The sequence below is a fragment of the Oncorhynchus mykiss genome, unplaced genomic scaffold (genome assembly GCF_013265735.2).
Source record: "Oncorhynchus mykiss isolate Arlee unplaced genomic scaffold, USDA_OmykA_1.1 un_scaffold_248, whole genome shotgun sequence".
Classification (NCBI taxonomy): domain Eukaryota; kingdom Metazoa; phylum Chordata; class Actinopteri; order Salmoniformes; family Salmonidae; genus Oncorhynchus; species Oncorhynchus mykiss.
This window is the reverse complement of record NW_023493707.1, coordinates 222474-243016: the sequence shown is the minus strand read 5'-3', so window position 1 is coordinate 243016 and position 20543 is coordinate 222474. Positions and strand designations below refer to the sequence as shown.

Below are 20543 nucleotides of genomic sequence, written 5' to 3'. Positions count from 1 at the left end.
ACTATATAGGGAATAGGGCTCTGGTCTAAAGTAGTACCACTATATAGGGAATAGGGCTCTGGTCTAAAGTAGTACCACTATATAGAGAATAGGGCTCTGGTCTAAAGTAGTACCACTATATAGGGAATAGGGCTCTTGTCTAAAGTAGTGCACTATATAGGGAATAGGGTCCTGGTCTAAAGTAGTGCACTATATAGGGAATAGGGCTCTGGTCTAAAGTAGTACCACTATATAGGGAATAGGGCTAAGGTCTAAAGTAGTGCACTATATAGGGAATAGGGTCCTGGTCTAAAGTAGTACCACTATATAGGGAATAGGGTGCCATTTGGGATGAACCCTGGGATGTGTTTTGAAGTGTTTTGGTTAATTAAATGCGTATGCACCGAAGAGGACAATAGAGACTCTCTCTCATCCATCTCTCTCATGTCCCCTTCACCCATTTCATTAGTGGTCCTCTACATATCAGACATCCAGACACATCAAAGAGCAGGGGGCCACCTGGAGTGTGTGTGTACGGAGTGTGTGTGTGTGTGGAGTGTGTACGGAGTGTGTGTGTGTGTGGAGTGTGTACGGAGTGTGTGTGTGTGTGTGAAGTGGAGTGTGTGTGTGGAGTGTGTACGGAGTGTGTGTGTGTGTGTGAAGTGGAGTGTGTGTGTGGAGTGTGTACGGAGTGTGTGTGAAGTGTGTGTGTGGAGTGTGTACGGAGTGTGTGTGTGTGTGTGAAGTGGAGTGTGTGTGTGGAGTGTGTGTGAAGTGTTTGTGTGTGTGTGTGTGTGTGTGTGTGTGTGTGTGTGTGTGTGTGTGTGTGTGTGTGTGTGTGTGACTACCACAACATTCAGGTACAGAACACATTTAAAAGCGGTGTTTTGTTGCTGCTGCTGCTTTCAAAGCAGGTTTTTATGTCCTGACAACCAACACGTCTTTGTGAGAGACAGAAGGATATCAGTGACGTGGGTCACCGAGGTAGCTGGCCCTTTAAACACGCTACACTTTATAACCACACTGACCCTGTCAGCTATAGATCAACCTTATCCACAGGCTGAGGTAAACAAACCTCTGGTATCTATGGCCATGTTGGCTTCATTGTTTAGATTGTATTATCGTTTTATCAATAACTACAATCAGAGTTAACCTCAAAACAACACAGTCAGAGGAAGGTTCTCCTCAGAACAACAGTCAGAGGAAGGTTCTCCTCAGAACAACAGTCAGAGGAAGGTTCTCCTCAGAACACCCAGTCAGAGGAAGGTTCCCCTCAAAACAACACAGTCAGAGGAAGGTTCTCCTCAGAACAACACCCAGTCAGAGGAAGGTTCCCCTCAAAACAACACAGTCAGAGGAAGGTTCTCCTCAGAACAATAATCAGAGGAAGGTTCTCCTCAGAAGAACAGTCAGAGGAAGGTTCTCCTCAGAACAACAGTCAGAGGAAGGTTCTCCTCAGAACAACAGTCAGAGGAAGGTTCTCCTCAGAACAACAGTCAGAGGAAGGTTCCCCTCAGAACAACAGTCAGAGGAAGGTTCCCCTCAGAACAACAGTCAGAGGAAGGTTCTCCTCAGAACAACAGTCAGAGGAAGGTTCTCCTCAGAACAACAGTCAGAGGAAGGTTCCCCTCAGAACAACAGTCAGAGGAAGGTTCTCCTCAGAACAACAGTCAGAGGAAGGTTCCCCTCAGAACAACAGTCAGAGGAAGGTTCTCCTCAGAACAACAGTCAGAGGAAGGTTCCCCTCAGAACAACAGTCAGAGGAAGGTTCTCCTCAGAACAACAGTCAGAGGAAGGTTCCCCTCAGAACAACAGTCAGAGGAAGGTTCCCCTCAGAACAACAGTCAGAGGAAGGTTCCCCTCAGAACAACAGTCAGAGGAAGGTTCTCCTCAGAACAACAGTCAGAGGAAGGTTCTCCTCAGAACAACAGCCAGAGGAAGGTTCTCCTCAGAACAACACCCAGTCAGAGGAAGGTTCCCCTCAGAACAACAGTCAGAGGAAGGTTCTCCTCAGAACAACAGTCAGAGGAAGGTTCTCCTCAGAACAACACACAGTCAGAGGAAGGTTCTCCTCAGAACAACAGTCAGAGGAAGGTTCCCCTCAGAACAACAGTCAGAGGAAGGTTCCCCTCAGAACAACAGTCAGAGGAAGGTTCTCCTCTGAACAACACACAGTCAGAGGAAGGTTCTCCTCAGAACAACAGTCAGAGGAAGGTTCCCCTCAGAACAACACACAGTCAGAGGAAGGTTCTCCTCAGAACAACAGTCAGAGGAAGGTTCCCCTCAGAACAACAGTCAGAGGAAGGTTCTCCTCAGAACAACACACAGTCAGGGGAAGTGGTTTGATTTTAAGGAAAGACACTTTTGGTAACTCTTAGTTTTTTTTCCATTTTTTTAATAAAAATAATTTTGCACGATATGAAAAATATGACTCACATCTAAGACAAACTAACATGGTAACAAAGCATTCAGCATAGTGGAGTATACATGAGACAGGAAGAGCAGCTGGTCAGTAAAGACAGACTTCATCACAGCAACGGGATGGAGACTCGTCCAGGGGCCTTGACTTTGTCTTGGGAATGTCCACGGGAATTCATAACTCCAGACTTTAGCTGTGGGGGAAACGAGGGATCGATTCGAGTTTCATTCATTGTTTTGTGAAATTATAATGGACAGAGGGCAGTTAAAATGACATCGTGTCGAATATTCATAAAAACACAAACGAACAAACAAACATTCGCATCTTATTAGCCGGGACGACAAGTGAAATATTCAGAACGTAGACGCGGTCAACGTAATGACAAGACAGAGGACATCCTCAGAGAATATGAACGTAATCAGGTAAGGAGAGAGAGTCCCGGCAGAGATTGGGGTTCACACCGTACTGTAGGAGTTCAGTAGCCTCACGCCAGTTCGTGCAGGGGTTTGGTTTTGTGCCGTTAGTTTGATCATGATGTCCAACAAATGGAAAGACCACAGTGGATACTATCCTCAGAAAGAATAGGCTCCACAGACCACATCACTTGGTCAGGAGTTAGAGTTACCTTAGTAGTTTAGCTGTTAGTGTCCTGAGTTACCTTAGTAGTTTAGATGTTAGTGTCCTGAGTTACCTTAGTAGTTTAGCTGTTAGTTAGTGTCCTGAGTTACCTTAGTAGTTCAGCTGTTAGTTAGTGTTCTGAGTTACCTTAGTAGTTTAGCTGTTAGTTAGTGTCCTGAGTTACCTTAGTAGTTTAGCTGTTAGTTAGTGTCCTGAGTTACCTTAGTAGTTTAGATGTTAGTGTCCTGAGTTACCTTAGTAGTTTAGCTGTTAGTTAGTGTCCTGAGTTACCTTAGTAGTTTAGATGTTAGTGTCCTGAGTTACCTTAGTAGTTTAGCTGTTAGTTAGTGTTCTGAGTTACCTTAGTAGTTCAGCTGTTAGTTAGTGTTCTGAGTTACCTTAGTAGTTTAGCTGTTAGTTAGTGTCCTGAGTTACCTTAGTAGTTTAGCTGTTAGTTAGTGTCCTGAGTTACCTTAGTAGTTTAGATGTTAGTGTCCTGAGTTATCTTAGTAGTTTAGCTGTTAGTTAGTGTTCTGAGTTACCTTAGTAGTTTAGCTGTTAGTTAGTGTCCTGAGTTACCTTAGTAGTTTAGATGTTAGTGTCCTGAGTTATCTTAGTAGTTTAGCTGTTAGTGTCCTGAGTTACCTTAGTAGTTTAGCTGTTAGTGTCCTGAGTTACCTTAGTAGTTTAGATGTTAGTGTCCTGAGTTACCTTAGTAGTTTAGCTGTTAGTGTCCTGAGTTACCTTAGTAGTTTAGATGTTAGTGTCCTGAGTTACCTTAGTAGTTTAGCTGTTAGTTAGTGTTCTGAGTTACCTTAGTAGTTTAGCTGTTAGTGTCCTGAGTTACCTTAGTAGTTTAGCTGTTAGTTAGTGTCCTGAGTTACCTTAGTAGTTTAGATGTTAGTGTCCTGAGTTACCTTAGTAGTTTAGCTGTTAGTGTCCTGAGTTACCTTAGTAGTTTAGCTGTTAGTGTTCTGAGTTACCTTAGTAGTTTAGCTGTTAGTGTCCTGAGTTACCTTAGTAGTTTAGCTGTTAGTGTCCTGAGTTACCTTAGTAGTTTAGATGTTAGTGTCCTGAGTTACCTTAGTAGTTTAGCTGTTAGTTAGTGTTCTGAGTTACCTTAGTAGTTTAGATGTTAGTGTCCTGAGTTATCTTAGTAGTTTAGATGTTAGTGTCCTGAGTTACCTTAGTAGTTTAGCTGTTAGTTAGTGTTCTGAGTTACCTTAGTAGTTTAGATGTTAGTGTCCTGAGTTATCTTAGTAGTTTAGCTGTTAGTGTCCTGAGTTACCTTGGTAGTTTAGCTGTTAGTGTCCTGAGTAACCTTAGTAGTTTAGATGTTAGTGTCCTGAGTTACCTTAGTAGTTTAGATGTTAGTGTCCTGAGTTACCTTAGTAGTTTAGCTGTTAGTTAGTGTTCTGAGTTACCTTAGTAGTTTAGATGTTAGTGTCCTGAGTTACCTTAGTAGTTTAGCTGTTAGTTAGTGTCCTGAGTTACCTTAGTAGTTTAGCTGTTAGTTAGTGTCCTGAGTTACCTTAGTAGTTTAGCTGTTAGTTAGTGTTCTGAGTTACCTTAGTAGTTTAGATGTTAGTGTCCTGAGTTACCTTAGTAGTTTAGCTGTTAGTGTCCTGAGTTACCTTAGTAGTTTAGATGTTAGTGTCCTGAGTTACCTTAGTAGTTTAGCTGTTAGTTAGTGTTCTGAGTTACCTTAGTAGTTTAGCTGTTAGTGTCCTGAGTTACCTTAGTAGTTTAGCTGTTAGTGTCCTGAGTTACCTTAGTAGTTTAGATGTTAGTGTCCTGAGTTACCTTAGTAGTTTAGCTGTTAGTTAGTGTTCTGAGTTACCTTAGTAGTTTAGCTGTTAGTTAGTGTCCTGAGTTACCTTAGTAGTTTAGCTGTTAGTTAGTGTCCTGAGTTACCTTAGTAGTTTAGATGTTAGTTAGTGTCCTGAGTTACCTTAGTAGTTTAGATGTTAGTGTCCTGAGTTACCTTAGTAGTTTAGCTGTTAGTGTCCTGAGTTACCTTAGTAGTTTAGCTGTTAGTGTCCTGAGTTACCTTAGTAGTTTAGATGTTAGTGTCCTGAGTTACCTTAGTAGTTTAGCTGTTAGTGTCCTGAGTTACCTTAGTAGTTTAGATGTTAGTGTCCTGAGTTACCTTAGTAGTTTAGCTGTTAGTTAGTGTTCTGAGTTACCTTAGTAGTTTAGCTGTTAGTGTCCTGAGTTACCTTAGTAGTTTAGCTGTTAGTTAGTGTCCTGAGTTACCTTAGTAGTTTAGATGTTAGTGTCCTGAGTTACCTTAGTAGTTTAGCTGTTAGTGTCCTGAGTTACCTTAGTAGTTTAGCTGTTAGTGTTCTGAGTTACCTTAGTAGTTTAGCTGTTAGTGTCCTGAGTTACCTTAGTAGTTTAGCTGTTAGTGTCCTGAGTTACCTTAGTAGTTTAGATGTTAGTGTCCTGAGTTACCTTAGTAGTTTAGCTGTTAGTTAGTGTTCTGAGTTACCTTAGTAGTTTAGATGTTAGTGTCCTGAGTTATCTTAGTAGTTTAGATGTTAGTGTCCTGAGTTACCTTAGTAGTTTAGCTGTTAGTTAGTGTTCTGAGTTACCTTAGTAGTTTAGATGTTAGTGTCCTGAGTTATCTTAGTAGTTTAGCTGTTAGTGTCCTGAGTTACCTTAGTAGTTTAGCTGTTAGTGTCCTGAGTTACCTTAGTAGTTTAGATGTTAGTGTCCTGAGTTACCTTAGTAGTTTAGATGTTAGTGTCCTGAGTTACCTTAGTAGTTTAGCTGTTAGTGTCCTGAGTTACCTTAGTAGTTTAGCTGTTAGTGTCCTGAGTTACCTTAGTAGATTAGATGTTAGTGTCCTGAGTTACCTTAGTAGTTTAGCTGTTAGTTAGTGTCCTGAGTTACCTTAGTAGTTTAGCTGTTAGTTAGTGTCCTGAGTTACCTTAGTAGTTTAGCTGTTAGTTAGTGTTCTGAGTTACCTTAGTAGTTTAGATGTTAGTGTCCTGAGTTACCTTAGTAGTTTAGCTGTTAGTGTCCTGAGTTACCTTAGTAGTTTAGATGTTAGTGTCCTGAGTTACCTTAGTAGTTTAGCTGTTAGTTAGTGTTCTGAGTTACCTTAGTAGTTTAGCTGTTAGTGTCCTGAGTTACCTTAGTAGTTTAGCTGTTAGTGTCCTGAGTTACCTTAGTAGTTTAGATGTTAGTGTCCTGAGTTACCTTAGTAGTTTAGCTGTTAGTTAGTGTTCCGAGTTACCTTAGTAGTTTAGCTGTTAGTTAGTGTCCTGAGTTACCTTAGTAGTTTAGCTGTTAGTTAGTGTCCTGAGTTACCTTAGTAGTTTAGATGTTAGTTAGTGTCCTGAGTTACCTTAGTAGTTTAGATGTTAGTGTCCTGAGTTACCTTAGTAGTTTAGCTGTTAGTGTCCTGAGTTACCTTAGTAGTTTAGCTGTTAGTGTCCTGAGTTACCTTAGTAGTTTAGCTGTTAGTGTCCTGAGTTACCTTAGTAGTTTAGATGTTAGTGTCCTGAGTTACCTTAGTAGTTTAGCTGTTAGTTAGTGTCCTGAGTTACCTTAGTAGTTTAGCTGTTAGTTAGTGTCCTGAGTTACCTTAGTAGTTTAGCTGTTAGTTAGTGTTCTGAGTTACCTTAGTAGTTTAGATGTTAGTGTCCTGAGTTACCTTAGTAGTTTAGCTGTTAGTGTCCTGAGTTACCTTAGTAGTTTAGATGTTAGTGTCCTGAGTTACCTTAGTAGTTTAGCTGTTAGTTAGTGTTCTGAGTTACCTTAGTAGTTTAGCTGTTAGTGTCCTGAGTTACCTTAGTAGTTTAGCTGTTAGTGTCCTGAGTTACCTTAGTAGTTTAGATGTTAGTGTCCTGAGTTACCTTAGTAGTTTAGCTGTTAGTTAGTGTTCTGAGTTACCTTAGTAGTTTAGCTGTTAGTTAGTGTCCTGAGTTACCTTAGTAGTTTAGCTGTTAGTTAGTGTCCTGAGTTACCTTAGTAGTTTAGATGTTAGTTAGTGTCCTGAGTTACCTTAGTAGTTTAGATGTTAGTGTCCTGAGTTACCTTAGTAGTTTAGCTGTTAGTGTCCTGAGTTACCTTAGTAGTTTAGCTGTTAGTGTCCTGAGTTACCTTAGTAGTTTAGATGTTAGTGTCCTGAGTTACCTTAGTAGTTTAGCTGTTAGTGTCCTGAGTTACCTTAGTAGTTTAGATGTTAGTGTCCTGAGTTACCTTAGTAGTTTAGCTGTTAGTTAGTGTTCTGAGTTACCTTAGTAGTTTAGCTGTTAGTGTCCTGAGTTACCTTAGTAGTTTAGCTGTTAGTTAGTGTCCTGAGTTACCTTAGTAGTTTAGATGTTAGTGTCCTGAGTTACCTTAGTAGTTTAGCTGTTAGTGTCCTGAGTTACCTTAGTAGTTTAGCTGTTAGTGTTCTGAGTTACCTTAGTAGTTTAGCTGTTAGTGTCCTGAGTTAGCTTAGTAGTTTAGCTGTTAGTGTCCTGAGTTACCTTAGTAGTTTAGATGTTAGTGTCCTGAGTTACCTTAGTAGTTTAGCTGTTAGTTAGTGTTCTGAGTTACCTTAGTAGTTTAGATGTTAGTGTCCTGAGTTATCTTAGTAGTTTAGATGTTAGTGTCCTGAGTTACCTTAGTAGTTTAGCAGTTAGTTAGTGTTCTGAGTTACCTTAGTAGTTTAGATGTTAGTGTCCTGAGTTATCTTAGTAGTTTAGCTGTTAGTGTCCTGAGTTACCTTAGTAGTTTAGCTGTTAGTGTCCTGAGTTACCTTAGTAGTTTAGATGTTAGTGTCCTGAGTTACCTTAGTAGTTTAGATGTTAGTGTCCTGAGTTACCTTAGTAGTTTAGCTGTTAGTGTCCTGAGTTACCTTAGTAGTTTAGCTGTTAGTGTCCTGAGTTACCTTAGTAGATTAGATGTTAGTGTCCTGAGTTACCTTAGTAGTTTAGCTGTTAGTTAGTGTCCTGAGTTACCTTAGTAGTTTAGCTGTTAGTTAGTGTCCTGAGTTACCTTAGTAGTTTAGCTGTTAGTTAGTGTTCTGAGTTACCTTAGTAGTTTAGATGTTAGTGTCCTGAGTTACCTTAGTAGTTTAGCTGTTAGTGTCCTGAGTTACCTTAGTAGTTTAGATGTTAGTGTCCTGAGTTACCTTAGTAGTTTAGCTGTTAGTTAGTGTTCTGAGTTACCTTAGTAGTTTAGCTGTTAGTGTCCTGAGTTACCTTAGTAGTTTAGCTGTTAGTGTCCTGAGTTACCTTAGTAGTTTAGATGTTATTGTCCTGAGTTACCTTAGTAGTTTAGCTGTTAGTTAGTGTTCTGAGTTACCTTAGTAGTTTAGCTGTTAGTTAGTGTCCTGAGTTACCTTAGTAGTTTAGCTGTTAGTTAGTGTCCTGAGTTACCTTAGTAGTTTAGATGTTAGTTAGTGTCCTGAGTTACCTTAGTAGTTTAGATGTTAGTGTCCTGAGTTACCTTAGTAGTTTAGCTGTTAGTGTCCTGAGTTACCTTAGTAGTTTAGCTGTTAGTTAGTGTCCTGAGTTACCTTAGTAGTTTAGCTGTTAGTTAGTGTCCTGAGTTACCTTAGTAGTTTAGCTGTTAGTGTCCTGAGTTACCTTAGTAGTTTAGCTGTTAGTGTCCTGAGTTACCTTAGTAGTTTAGCTGTTAGTGTCCTGAGTTACCTTAGTAGTTTAGCTGTTAGTGTCCTGAGTTACCTTAGTAGTTTAGCTGTTAGTTAGTGTCCTGAGTTACCTTAGTAGTTTAGCTGTTAGTTAGTGTCCTGAGTTACCTTAGTAGTTTAGCTGTTAGTTAGTGCCCTGAGTTACCTTAGTAGTTTAGCTGTTAGTTAGTGTTCTGAGTTACCTTAGTAGTTTAGCTGTTAGTGTTCTGAGTTACCTTAGTAGTTTAGCTGTTAGTGTCCTGAGTTACCTTAGTAGTTTAGCTGTTAGTGTCCTGAGTTACCTTAGTAGTTTAGCTGTTAGTTAGTGTTCTGAGTTACCTTAGTAGTTTAGCTGTTAGTTAGTGTTCTGAGTTACCTTAGTAGTTTAGCTGTTAGTTAGTGTCCTGAGTTACCTTAGTAGTTTAGCTGTTAGTTAGTGTTCTGAGTTACCTTAGTAGTTTAGCTGTTAGTTAGTGTTCTGAGTTACCTTAGTAGTTTAGCTGTTAGTTAGTGTTCTGAGTTACCTTAGTAGTTTAGCTGTTAGTGTCCTGAGTTATCTTAGTAGTTTAGCTGTTAGTGTCCTGAGTTACCTTAGTAGTTTAGCTGTTAGTGTCTTGAGTTACCTTAGTAGTTTAGCTGTTAGTGTCCTGAGTTACCTTAGTAGTTTAGCTGTTAGTGTCCTGAGTTACCTTAGTAGTTTAGCTGTTAGTTAGTGTCCTGAGTTACCTTAGTAGTTTAGCTGTTAGTTAGTGTCCTGAGTTACCTTAGTAGTTTAGCTGTTAGTTAGTGTCCTGAGTTACCTTAGTAGTTTAGCTGTTAATTAGTGTCCTGAGTTACCTTAGTAGTTTAGCTGTTAGTTAGTGTCCTGAGTTACCTTAGTAGTTTAGCTGTTAGTTAGTGTTCTGAGTTACCTTAGTAGTTTAGCTGTTAGTTAGTGTCCTGAGTTACCTTAGTAGTTTAGCTGTTAGTTAGTGTCCTGAGTTACCTTAGTAGTTTAGCTGTTAGTTAGTGTTCTGAGTTACCTTAGTAGTTTAGCTGTTAGTTAGTGTCCTGAGTTACCTTAGTAGTTTAGCTGTTAGTTAGTGTCCTGAGTTACCTTAGTAGTTTAGCTGTTAGTTAGTGTCCTGAGTTACCTTAGTAGTTTAGCTGTTAGTTAGTGTCCTGAGTTACCTTAGTAGTTTAGCTGTTAGTTAGTGTCCTGAGTTACCTTAGTAGTTTAGCTGTTAGTGTCCTGAGTTATCTTAGTAGTTTAGCTGTTAGTGTCCTGAGTTACCTTAGTAGTTTAGATGTTAGTGTTCTGAGTTACCTTAGTAGTTTAGATGTTAGTGTCCTGAGTTATCTTAGTAGTTTAGCTGTTAGTGTCCTGAGTTACCTTAGTAGTTTAGCTGTTAGTGTCCTGAGTTACCTTAGTAGTTTAGATGTTAGTGTCCTGAGTTACCTTAGTAGTTTAGATGTTAGTGTCCTGAGTTACCTTAGTAGTTTAGCTGTTAGTGTCCTGAGTTACCTTAGTAGTTTAGCTGTTAGTGTCCTGAGTTACATTAGTAGTTTAGATGTTAGTGTCCTGAGTTACCTTAGTAGTTTAGCTGTTAGTTAGTGTCCTGAGTTACCTTAGTAGTTTAGCTGTTAGTTAGTGTCCTGAGTTACCTTAGTAGTTTAGCTGTTAGTTAGTGTTCTGAGTTACCTTAGTAGTTTAGATGTTAGTGTCCTGAGTTACCTTAGTAGTTTAGCTGTTAGTGTCCTGAGTTACCTTAGTAGTTTAGATGTTAGTGTCCTGAGTTACCTTAGTAGTTTAGCTGTTAGTTAGTGTTCTGAGTTACCTTAGTAGTTTAGCTGTTAGTGTCCTGAGTTACCTTAGTAGTTTAGCTGTTAGTGTCCTGAGTTACCTTAGTAGTTTAGATGTTAGTGTCCTGAGTTACCTTAGTAGTTTAGCTGTTAGTTAGTGTTCTGAGTTACCTTAGTAGTTTAGCTGTTAGTTAGTGTCCTGAGTTACCTTAGTAGTTTAGCTGTTAGTTAGTGTCCTGAGTTACCTTAGTAGTTTAGATGTTAGTTAGTGTCCTGAGTTACCTTAGTAGTTTAGATGTTAGTGTCCTGAGTTACCTTAGTAGTTTAGCTGTTAGTGTCCTGAGTTACCTTAGTAGTTTAGCTGTTAGTTAGTGTCCTGAGTTACCTTAGTAGTTTAGCTGTTAGTTAGTGTCCTGAGTTACCTTAGTAGTTTAGCTGTTAGTGTCCTGAGTTACCTTAGTAGTTTAGCTGTTAGTGTCCTGAGTTACCTTAGTAGTTTAGCTGTTAGTGTCCTGAGTTACCTTAGTAGTTTAGCTGTTAGTTAGTGTCCTGAGTTACCTTAGTAGTTTAGCTGTTAGTTAGTGTCCTGAGTTACCTTAGTAGTTTAGCTGTTAGTTAGTGCCCTGAGTTACCTTAGTAGTTTAGCTGTTAGTTAGTGTTCTGAGTTACCTTAGTAGTTTAGCTGTTAGTGTTCTGAGTTACCTTAGTAGTTTAGCTGTTAGTGTCCTGAGTTACCTTAGTAGTTTAGCTGTTAGTTAGTGTCCTGAGTTACCTTAGTAGTTTAGCTGTTAGTTAGTGTCCTGAGTTACCTTAGTAGTTTAGCTGTTAATTAGTGTCCTGAGTTACCTTAGTAGTTTAGCTGTTAGTTAGTGTCCTGAGTTACCTTAGTAGTTTAGCTGTTAGTTAGTGTTCTGAGTTACCTTAGTAGTTTAGCTGTTAGTTAGTGTCCTGAGTTACCTTAGTAGTTTAGCTGTTAGTTAGTGTCCTGAGTTACCTTAGTAGTTTAGCTGTTAGTTAGTGTTCTGAGTTACCTTAGTAGTTTAGCTGTTAGTTAGTGTCCTGAGTTACCTTAGTAGTTTAGCTGTTAGTTAGTGTCCTGAGTTACCTTAGTAGTTTAGCTGTTAGTTAGTGTCCTGAGTTACCTTAGTAGTTTAGCTGTTAGTTAGTGTCCTGAGTTACCTTAGTAGTTTAGCTGTTAGTTAGTGTCCTGAGTTACCTTAGTAGTTTAGCTGTTAGTGTCCTGAGTTATCTTAGTAGTTTAGCTGTTAGTGTCCTGAGTTACCTTAGTAGTTTAGATGTTAGTGTTCTGAGTTACCTTAGTAGTTTAGATGTTAGTGTCCTGAGTTATCTTAGTAGTTTAGCTGTTAGTGTCCTGAGTTACCTTAGTAGTTTAGCTGTTAGTGTCCTGAGTTACCTTAGTAGTTTAGATGTTAGTGTCCTGAGTTACCTTAGTAGTTTAGATGTTAGTGTCCTGAGTTACCTTAGTAGTTTAGCTGTTAGTGTCCTGAGTTACCTTAGTAGTTTAGCTGTTAGTGTCCTGAGTTACATTAGTAGTTTAGATGTTAGTGTCCTGAGTTACCTTAGTAGTTTAGCTGTTAGTTAGTGTCCTGAGTTACCTTAGTAGTTTAGCTGTTAGTTAGTGTCCTGAGTTACCTTAGTAGTTTAGCTGTTAGTTAGTGTTCTGAGTTACCTTAGTAGTTTAGATGTTAGTGTCCTGAGTTACCTTAGTAGTTTAGCTGTTAGTGTCCTGAGTTACCTTAGTAGTTTAGATGTTAGTGTCCTGAGTTACCTTAGTAGTTTAGCTGTTAGTTAGTGTTCTGAGTTACCTTAGTAGTTTAGCTGTTAGTGTCCTGAGTTACCTTAGTAGTTTAGCTGTTAGTGTCCTGAGTTACCTTAGTAGTTTAGATGTTAGTGTCCTGAGTTACCTTAGTAGTTTAGCTGTTAGTTAGTGTTCTGAGTTACCTTAGTAGTTTAGCTGTTAGTTAGTGTCCTGAGTTACCTTAGTAGTTTAGCTGTTAGTTAGTGTCCTGAGTTACCTTAGTAGTTTAGATGTTAGTTAGTGTCCTGAGTTACCTTAGTAGTTTAGATGTTAGTGTCCTGAGTTACCTTAGTAGTTTAGCTGTTAGTGTCCTGAGTTACCTTAGTAGTTTAGCTGTTAGTTAGTGTCCTGAGTTACCTTAGTAGTTTAGCTGTTAGTTAGTGTCCTGAGTTACCTTAGTAGTTTAGCTGTTAGTGTCCTGAGTTACCTTAGTAGTTTAGCTGTTAGTGTCCTGAGTTACCTTAGTAGTTTAGCTGTTAGTGTCCTGAGTTACCTTAGTAGTTTAGCTGTTAGTTAGTGTCCTGAGTTACCTTAGTAGTTTAGCTGTTAGTTAGTGTCCTGAGTTACCTTAGTAGTTTAGCTGTTAGTTAGTGCCCTGAGTTACCTTAGTAGTTTAGCTGTTAGTTAGTGTTCTGAGTTACCTTAGTAGTTTAGCTGTTAGTGTTCTGAGTTACCTTAGTAGTTTAGCTGTTAGTGTCCTGAGTTACCTTAGTAGTTTAGCTGTTAGTGTCCTGAGTTACCTTAGTAGTTTAGCTGTTAGTTAGTGTTCTGAGTTACCTTAGTAGTTTAGCTGTTAGTTAGTGTTCTGAGTTACCTTAGTAGTTTAGCTGTTAGTTAGTGTCCTGAGTTACCTTAGTAGTTTAGCTGTTAGTTAGTGTTCTGAGTTACCTTAGTAGTTTAGCTGTTAGTTAGTGTCCTGAGTTACCTTAGTAGTTTAGCTGTTAGTTAGTGTTCTGAGTTACCTTAGTAGTTTAGCTGTTAGTTAGTGTTCTGAGTTACCTTAGTAGTTTAGCTGTTAGTGTCCTGAGTTATCTTAGTAGTTTAGCTGTTAGTGTCCTGAGTTACCTTAGTAGTTTAGCTGTTAGTGTCCTGAGTTACCTTAGTAGTTTAGCTGTTAGTGTCCTGAGTTACCTTAGTAGTTCAGCTGTTAGTGTCCTGAGTTACCTTAGTAGTTTAGCTGTTAGTGTCCTGAGTTACCTTAGTAGTTTAGCTGTTAGTGTCCTGAGTTACCTTAGTAGTTCAGCTGTTAGTGTCCTGAGTTACCTTAGTAGTTTAGCTGTTAGTGTCCTGAGTTACCTTAGTAGTTTAGCTGTTAGTGTCCTGAGTTACCTTAGTAGTTTAGCTGTTAGTTAGTGTCCTGAGTTACCTTAGTAGTTTAGCTGTTAGTTAGTGTCCTGAGTTACCTTAGTAGTTTAGCTGTTAGTTAGTGTTCTGAGTTACCTTAGTAGTTTAGCTGTTAGTTAGTGTCCTGAGTTACCTTAGTAGTTTAGCTGTTAGTTAGTGTCCTGAGTTACCTTAGTAGTTTAGCTGTTAGTTAGTGTTCTGAGTTACCTTAGTAGTTTAGCTGTTAGTTAGTGTCCTGAGTTACCTTAGTAGTTTAGCTGTTAGTTAGTGTCCTGAGTTACCTTAGTAGTTTAGCTGTTAGTTAGTGTCCTGAGTTACCTTAGTAGTTTAGCTGTTAGTTAGTGTCCTGAGTTACCTTAGTAGTTTAGCTGTTAGTTAGTGTCCTGAGTTACCTTAGTAGTTTAGCTGTTAGTGTCCTGAGTTATCTTAGTAGTTTAGCTGTTAGTGTCCTGAGTTACCTTAGTAGTTTAGCTGTTAGTGTCCTGAGTTACCTTAGTAGTTTAGCTGTTAGTGTTCTGAGTTACCTTAGTAGTTTAGCTGTTAGTTAGTGTCCTGAGTTACCTTAGTAGTTTAGCTGTTAGTGTTCTGAGTTACCTTAGTAGTTTAGCTGTTAGTGTTCTGAGTTACCTTAGTAGTTTAGCTGTTAGTTAGTGTCCTGAGTTACCTTAGTAGTTTAGCTGTTAGTTAGTGTCCTGAGTTACCTTAGTAGTTTAGCTGTTAGTGTCCTGAGTTACCTTAGTAGTTTAGCTGTTAGTGTTCTGAGTTACCTTAGTAGTTTAGCTGTTAGTTAGTGTCCTGAGTTACCTTAGTAGTTTAGCTGTTAGTTAGTGTCCTGAGTTACCTTAGTAGTTTAGCTGTTAGTGTCCTGAGTTACCTTAGTAGTTTAGCTGTTAGTTAGTGTCCTGAGTTACCTTAGTAGTTTAGCTGTTAGTGTCCTGAGTTACCTTAGTAGTTCAGCTGTTAGTGTCCTGAGTTACCTTAGTAGTTTAGCTGTTAGTGTTCTGAGTTATCTTAGTAGTTTAGCTGTTAGTGTCCTGAGTTACCTTAGTAGTTTAGCTGTTAGTGTCCTGAGTTACCTTAGTAGTTTAGCTGTTAGTGTCCTGAGTTACCTTAGTAGTTTAGCTGTTAGTGTCCTGAGTTACCTTAGTAGTTTAGCTGTTAGTGTCCTGAGTTACCTTAGTAGTTTAGCTGTTAGTGTCCTGAGTTACCTTAGTAGTTTAGCTGTTAGTGTCCTGAGTTACCTTAGTAGTTTAGCTGTTAGTGTCCTGAGTTACCTTAGTAGTTTAGCTGTTAGTGTCCTGAGTTACCTTAGTAGTTTAGCTGTTAGTGTCCTGAGTTACCTTAGTAGTTTAGCTGTTAGTGTCCTGAGTTACCTTAGTAGTTTAGATGTTAGTTAGTGTTCTGAGTTACCTTAGTAGTTTAGCTGTTAGTTAGTGTCCTGAGTTACCTTAGTAGTTTAGCTGTTAGTTAGTGTCCTGAGTTACCTTAGTAGTTTAGCTGTTAGTTAGTGTCCTGAGTTACCTTAGTAGTTTAGCTGTTAGTTAGTGTCCTGAGTTACCTTAGTAGTTTAGCTGTTAGTTAGTGTCCTGAGTTACCTTAGTAGTTTAGCTGTTAGTTAGTGTCCTGAGTTACCTTAGTAGTTTAGCTGTTAGTTAGTGTCCTGAGTTACCTTAGTAGTTTAGATGTTAGTTAGTGTCCTGAGTTACCTTAGTAGTTTAGCTGTTAGTTAGTGTCCTGAGTTACCTTAGTAGTTTAGCTGTTAGTTAGTGTCCTGAGTTACCTTAGTAGTTTAGCTGTTAGTTAGTGTCCTGAGTTACCTTAGTAGTTTAGCTGTTAGTGTCCTGAGTTACCTTAGTAGTTCGGCTGTTAGTGTCCTGAGTTACCTTAGTAGTTTAGATGTTAGTGTCCTGAGTTACCTTAGTAGTTTAGCTGTTAGTTAGTGTCCTGAGTTACCTTAGTAGTTTAGCTGTTAGTTAGTGTCCTGAGTTACCTTAGTAGTTTAGCTGTTAGTGTCCTGAGTTACCTTAGTAGTTTAGCTGTTAGTTAGTGTCCTGAGTTACCTTAGTAGTTTAGCTGTTAGTGTCCTGAGTTACCTTAGTAGTTTAGATGTTAGTTAGTGTTCTGAGTTACCTTAGCAGTTCAGCTGTTAGTTAGTGTCCTGAGTTACCTTAGTAGTTCAGCTGTTAGTGTCCTGAGTTACCTTAGTAGTTTAGCTGTTAGTTAGTGTCCTGAGTTACCTTAGTAGTTCAGCTGTTAGTTAGTGTCCTGAGTTACCTTAGTAGTTTAGCTGTTAGTTAGTGTCCTGAGTTACCTTAGTAGTTCAGCTGTTAGTGTCCTGAGTTACCTTAGTAGTTTAGCTGTTAGTTAGTGTCCTGAGTTACCTTAGTAGTTCAGCTGTTAGTGTCCTGAGTTACCTTAGTAGTTTAGCTGTTAGTGTCCTGAGTTACCTTAGTAGTTCAGCTGTTAGTGTCCTGAGTTACCTTAGTAGTTTAGCTGTTAGTTAGTGTCCTGAGTTACCTTAGTAGTTCAGCTGTTAGTGTCCTGAGTTACCTTAGTAGTTTAGATGTTAGTTAGTGTTCTGAGTTACCTTAGTAGTTTAGCTGTTAGTTAGTGTTCTGAGTTATCTTAGTAGTTTAGCTGTTCGTTAGTGTCCTGAGTTACCTTAGTAGTTTAGCTGTTAGTTAGTGTTCTGAGTTACCTTAGTAGTTTAGCTGTTAGTTAGTGTTCTGAGTCGGGGTTATCTTACTGTTTGTAGTTTAGCTGTTAGTTAGTGTTCTGAGTCTGAGTCGGGGTTATTTTACTGTATTGGAGTTGAGTTATTAGTGTTCTGAGTCGGGGTTATCTTACTGTTTGTAGTTTAGCTGTTAGTTAGTGTTCTGAGTCTGAGTCGGGGTTAGCTTACTGTATGGGAGTTGAGCTGTTAGTTAGTGTTCTGAGTCTGAGTCGGGGTTAACTTACTGTATTGGAGTTGAGTTATTAGTGTTCTGAGTCTGGGTTAGCTTACTGTATGGGAGTTGAGTTATTAGTGTTCTGAGTCTGAGTCTGGGTTATTTTACTGTATTGGAGTTGAGTTATTAGTGTTCTGAGTCTGAGTCGGGGTTATCTTACTGTTTGTAGTTTAGCTGTTAGTTAGTGTTCTGAGTCTGAGTCTGGGTTATTTTACTGTTTGTAGTTTAGGTGTTAGTTAGTGTTCTGAGTCTGAGTCTGGGTTATTTTACTGTATTGGAGTTGAGTTATTAGTGTTCTGAGTCTGAGTCGGGGTTAGCTTACTGTATTGGAGTTGAGTTATTAGTATTCTGAGTCTGAGTCGGGGTTAACTTACTGTTAGTAATTTAGGTGTTAGTTAGTGTTCTGAGTCTGAGTCTGGGTTAACTTACTGTTAGTAGTTTAGGTGTTAGTTAGTGTTCTGAGTCTGAGTCTGGGTTAACTTACTGTATGGGAGTTGAGTTATTAGTGTTCTGAGTCGGGGTTAACTTACTGTATTGGAGTTGAGCTGTTAGTTAGTGTTCTGAGTCGGGGTTAACTTACTGTATTGGAGTTGAGCTGTTAGTTAGTGTTCTGAGTCGGGGTTAACTTACTGTATGGGAGTTGAGTTATTAGTGTTCTGAGTCGGGGTTAACTTACTGTATTGGAGTTGAGTTATTAGTGTTCTGAGTCTGGGTTAACTTACTGTTAGTAGTTTAGGTGTTAGTTAGTGTTCTGAGTCTGGGTTAACTTACTGTTAGTAGTTTAGGTGTTAGTTAGTGTTCTGAGTCTGGGTTAACTTACTGTTAGTAGTTTAGGTGTTAGTTAGTGTTCTGAGTCGGGGTTAACTTACTGTATTGGAGTTGAGCTGTTAGTTAGTGTTCTGAGTCGGGGTTAACTTACTGTATTGGAGTTGAGCTGTTAGTTAGTGTTCTGAGTCTGGGTTAACTTACTGTTAGTAGTTTAGGTGTTAGTTAGTGTTCTGAGTCTGGGTTAACTTACTGTTAGTAGTTTAGGTGTTAGTTAGTGTTCTGAGTCGGGGTTAACTTACTGTATTGGAGTTGAGTTATTAGTGTTCTGAGTCGGGGTTAACTTACTGTATTGGAGTTGAGCTATTAGTGTTCTGAGTCGGGGTTAACTTACTGTATTGGAGTTGAGTTATTAGTGTTCTGAGTCGGGGTTAACTTACTGTATTGGAGTTGAGTTATTAGTGTTCTGAGTCGGGGTTAACTTACTGTATTGGAGTTGAGCTAGCCGTAGGTGCTTTAGTTGTGTAGTTTGATGTTGAGTCTCTTCTCCAACTGTCTCTGTGCTGCTATTCTACTCCCATAGATGACGTAGGTCCACGACAGTAACACCACGGCCAGGAGGAGCTGGAAACAAACAACACAACACTTATAGCAACTTACTGAGTATGTTCACAGCCTTACATAGGTTAAATAACAAAAAATACATACAATATTTACATGTACTCTCTCTTATGTTTACAGGGGTTAACTTCTAAATTGTTACAATGACATAGAATTTAGCTAGCTAACTATGGTACTGACTGTGTGTGTGTGTGTGTGTGTGTGTGTGTGTGTGTGTGTGTGTGTGTGTGTGGCAGGGAGCTGGCCACTTAGGCCAGTGCTGAAACTGCCAGCTAGATAACGTTAGCTAGCTGGCAACCAGGCTAGTTAGCTAAACTCACAACGTTTTCAAACATATTAGGGGATTACAAAAAACGGTAACTGTAATCCGTTACTAAAATATTGTAATCAGATTACAGATACCCTTGAAAAACTAGATTATTACTTAGAGGATAACTTTTAAATTCAGAAAGGATGTTTGCGGAAAAAATAATCCTTAATGACATTGAAATCAGCATTGAAGAAAGGCACAAGTTTAAGTTTGTTCCACATGAGTTGTTTTTTCCCCAATGTTTGTAAACATTGTGCATGTAAACAAAAACTGTATAGCCTCATAACATGGTTATAACTATAATGTTGATATCATGGATGGTCAGTCCTGTATAGCCTCATAACATGGTTATAACTATAATGTTGATATCATGGATGGTCAGTCCTGTATAGCCTCATAACATGGTTATAACTATAATGTTGATATCATGGATGGTCAGTCCTGTATAGTCTCATAACATGGTTATAACTATAATGTTGATGTCATGGATGGTCAGTCCTGTATAGTCTCATAACATGGTTATAACTATAATGTTGATATCATGGATGGTCAGTCCTGTATAGTCTCATAACATGGTTATAACTATAGTGTTGATATCATGGATGGTCAGTCCTGTATAGCCTCATAACATGGTTATAACTATAATGTTGATATCATGGATGGTCAGTCCTGTATAGCCTCATAACATGGTTATAACTATAATGTTGATATCATGGATGGTCAGTCCTGTATAGCCTCATAACATGGTTATAACTATAATGTTGATATCATGGATGGTCAGTCCTGTATAGCCTCATAACATGGTTATAACTATAATGTTGATATCATGGATGGTCAGTCCTGTATAGTCTCATAACATGGTTATAACTATAATGTTGATATCATGGATGGTCAGTCCTGTATAGTCTCATAACATGGTTATAACTATAATGTTGATATCATGGATGGTCAGTCCTTACATCCACAGCTCTGTCTATTCATCTGAGAGTGGTTACGTTTCTCCAGGACCATCCCTCAGCGTTTTACCAAAACAGAGGCCGTTTTGTTATTGTTTCACCTGTGGATTTGCCCTTTAAAAACTAAAGTCTATCAGTCAGTATCACGACTGAAAAGGGCTATCTAGATGTGAAAAATTAATATGCTGCCATATGCTGCATTTGCTACAGGCCTCGTGTTTACCTTTTAGTTGGTGACACTTTGATATCTTGATAATATGCAGCTGTTTAATGTAAAGATATAATTGAATCGTATTATTATATGTAGTAGAACGTGATGGGTTAGAAGAAGCCTACATAACCAACCCATAAAGTAACATGTAACATCCATATATGTCCAGCTATGTAAACTTTAACAATGATTTATCCTGCAATAGATGTCATCCAATTGGTAACACACATACTTGTCTTCTTCTAACAGGAATATGATCAGATTACGTTACTGAGTTTGGGTAATCCAAAAGTTAAATGACTGATTATAATTTTGGACAGGTAACAGATTAGATTTAGAAAGTAACCTAGTCAACCCTGCATATTGGCCACATCTTGTCTGTCTGGATACGTTCAGTAGGGAGTTATGTGATTAGCTATGTACTGTAGTATAGATAAATAGGGCTGCTCACACTTTGGAAGTGTTATCCCTAGCAGTTAGCTAGTAGCTAGTTAGCACAACCAGTTGGCTAAAACAACCAGCTACGGGGGGACATAAAAACTACTCACAACAGAGTAGAGTCTATCCAATGCTCGGTTGCTGATGTTCATCATCTTCAATTTTGGTAGAAATGGATCACGTTTTGTTTAGCTGCGGTTAGCTGGTTAGCTGGCTGGTCAGCTGGCTGGTTAGCTGGTTAGCTGGCTGGTTAGCTGACTGGCTGGTTAGCTGGTTGGTTGGCTGGCTAGCTGGCTGGCTGGTTAGCTGGCTGACTGGCTGGTTAGCTGGTTGGTTGGCTGGCTGGCTGGTTAGCTGGTTGGTTGGCTGGCTGGCTGGTTAGCTGGTTGGTTAGTTAGCTGGCTGGTCAGCTGGCTGGTTAGCTGGTTGGTTGGCTGGCTGGTTAGCTGGCTGGCTGGTTAGCTGGTTGGTTGGCTGGCTGGCTGGTTAGTTAGCTGTCTTCCATGTCTATGACAACGTGGATTGTAAACAACCGAGGAGTCGCACTTGTTGTCAGTCAATAGCTTCACGCTGGCGCCATCTGGCGGAATTACTGGCATTAAAAGACAATAACAATAGCTGCTAGCACGGGAAATGATTACATGACAATTGTCCCATTTATAGATGAGATGTGGATGTTTAATACTAATAAAACAATATTAAAT

At 39.2% G+C, this 20543-nt stretch overlaps 1 protein-coding gene across 1 annotated transcript; it reads right to left on the bottom strand.

Moving 5' to 3' along the window:
- Positions 1 to 2350: 2350 nt before the first annotated feature.
- On the bottom strand, positions 2351 to 20168 carry LOC118948715 (small integral membrane protein 27-like). Its single transcript, XM_036973406.1, has 3 exons — positions 19950 to 20168; positions 17790 to 17927; positions 2351 to 2591 (listed from the first exon to the last, which is right to left on the bottom strand). The coding sequence occupies exons 1-2, from the start codon at positions 19992 to 19994 to the stop codon at positions 17820 to 17822; spliced, it is 153 nt and encodes a 50-aa protein (XP_036829301.1). The 5' UTR covers positions 19995 to 20168; the 3' UTR covers positions 2351 to 2591; positions 17790 to 17819.
- Between the last annotated feature and the right edge of the window lie 375 nt (positions 20169 to 20543).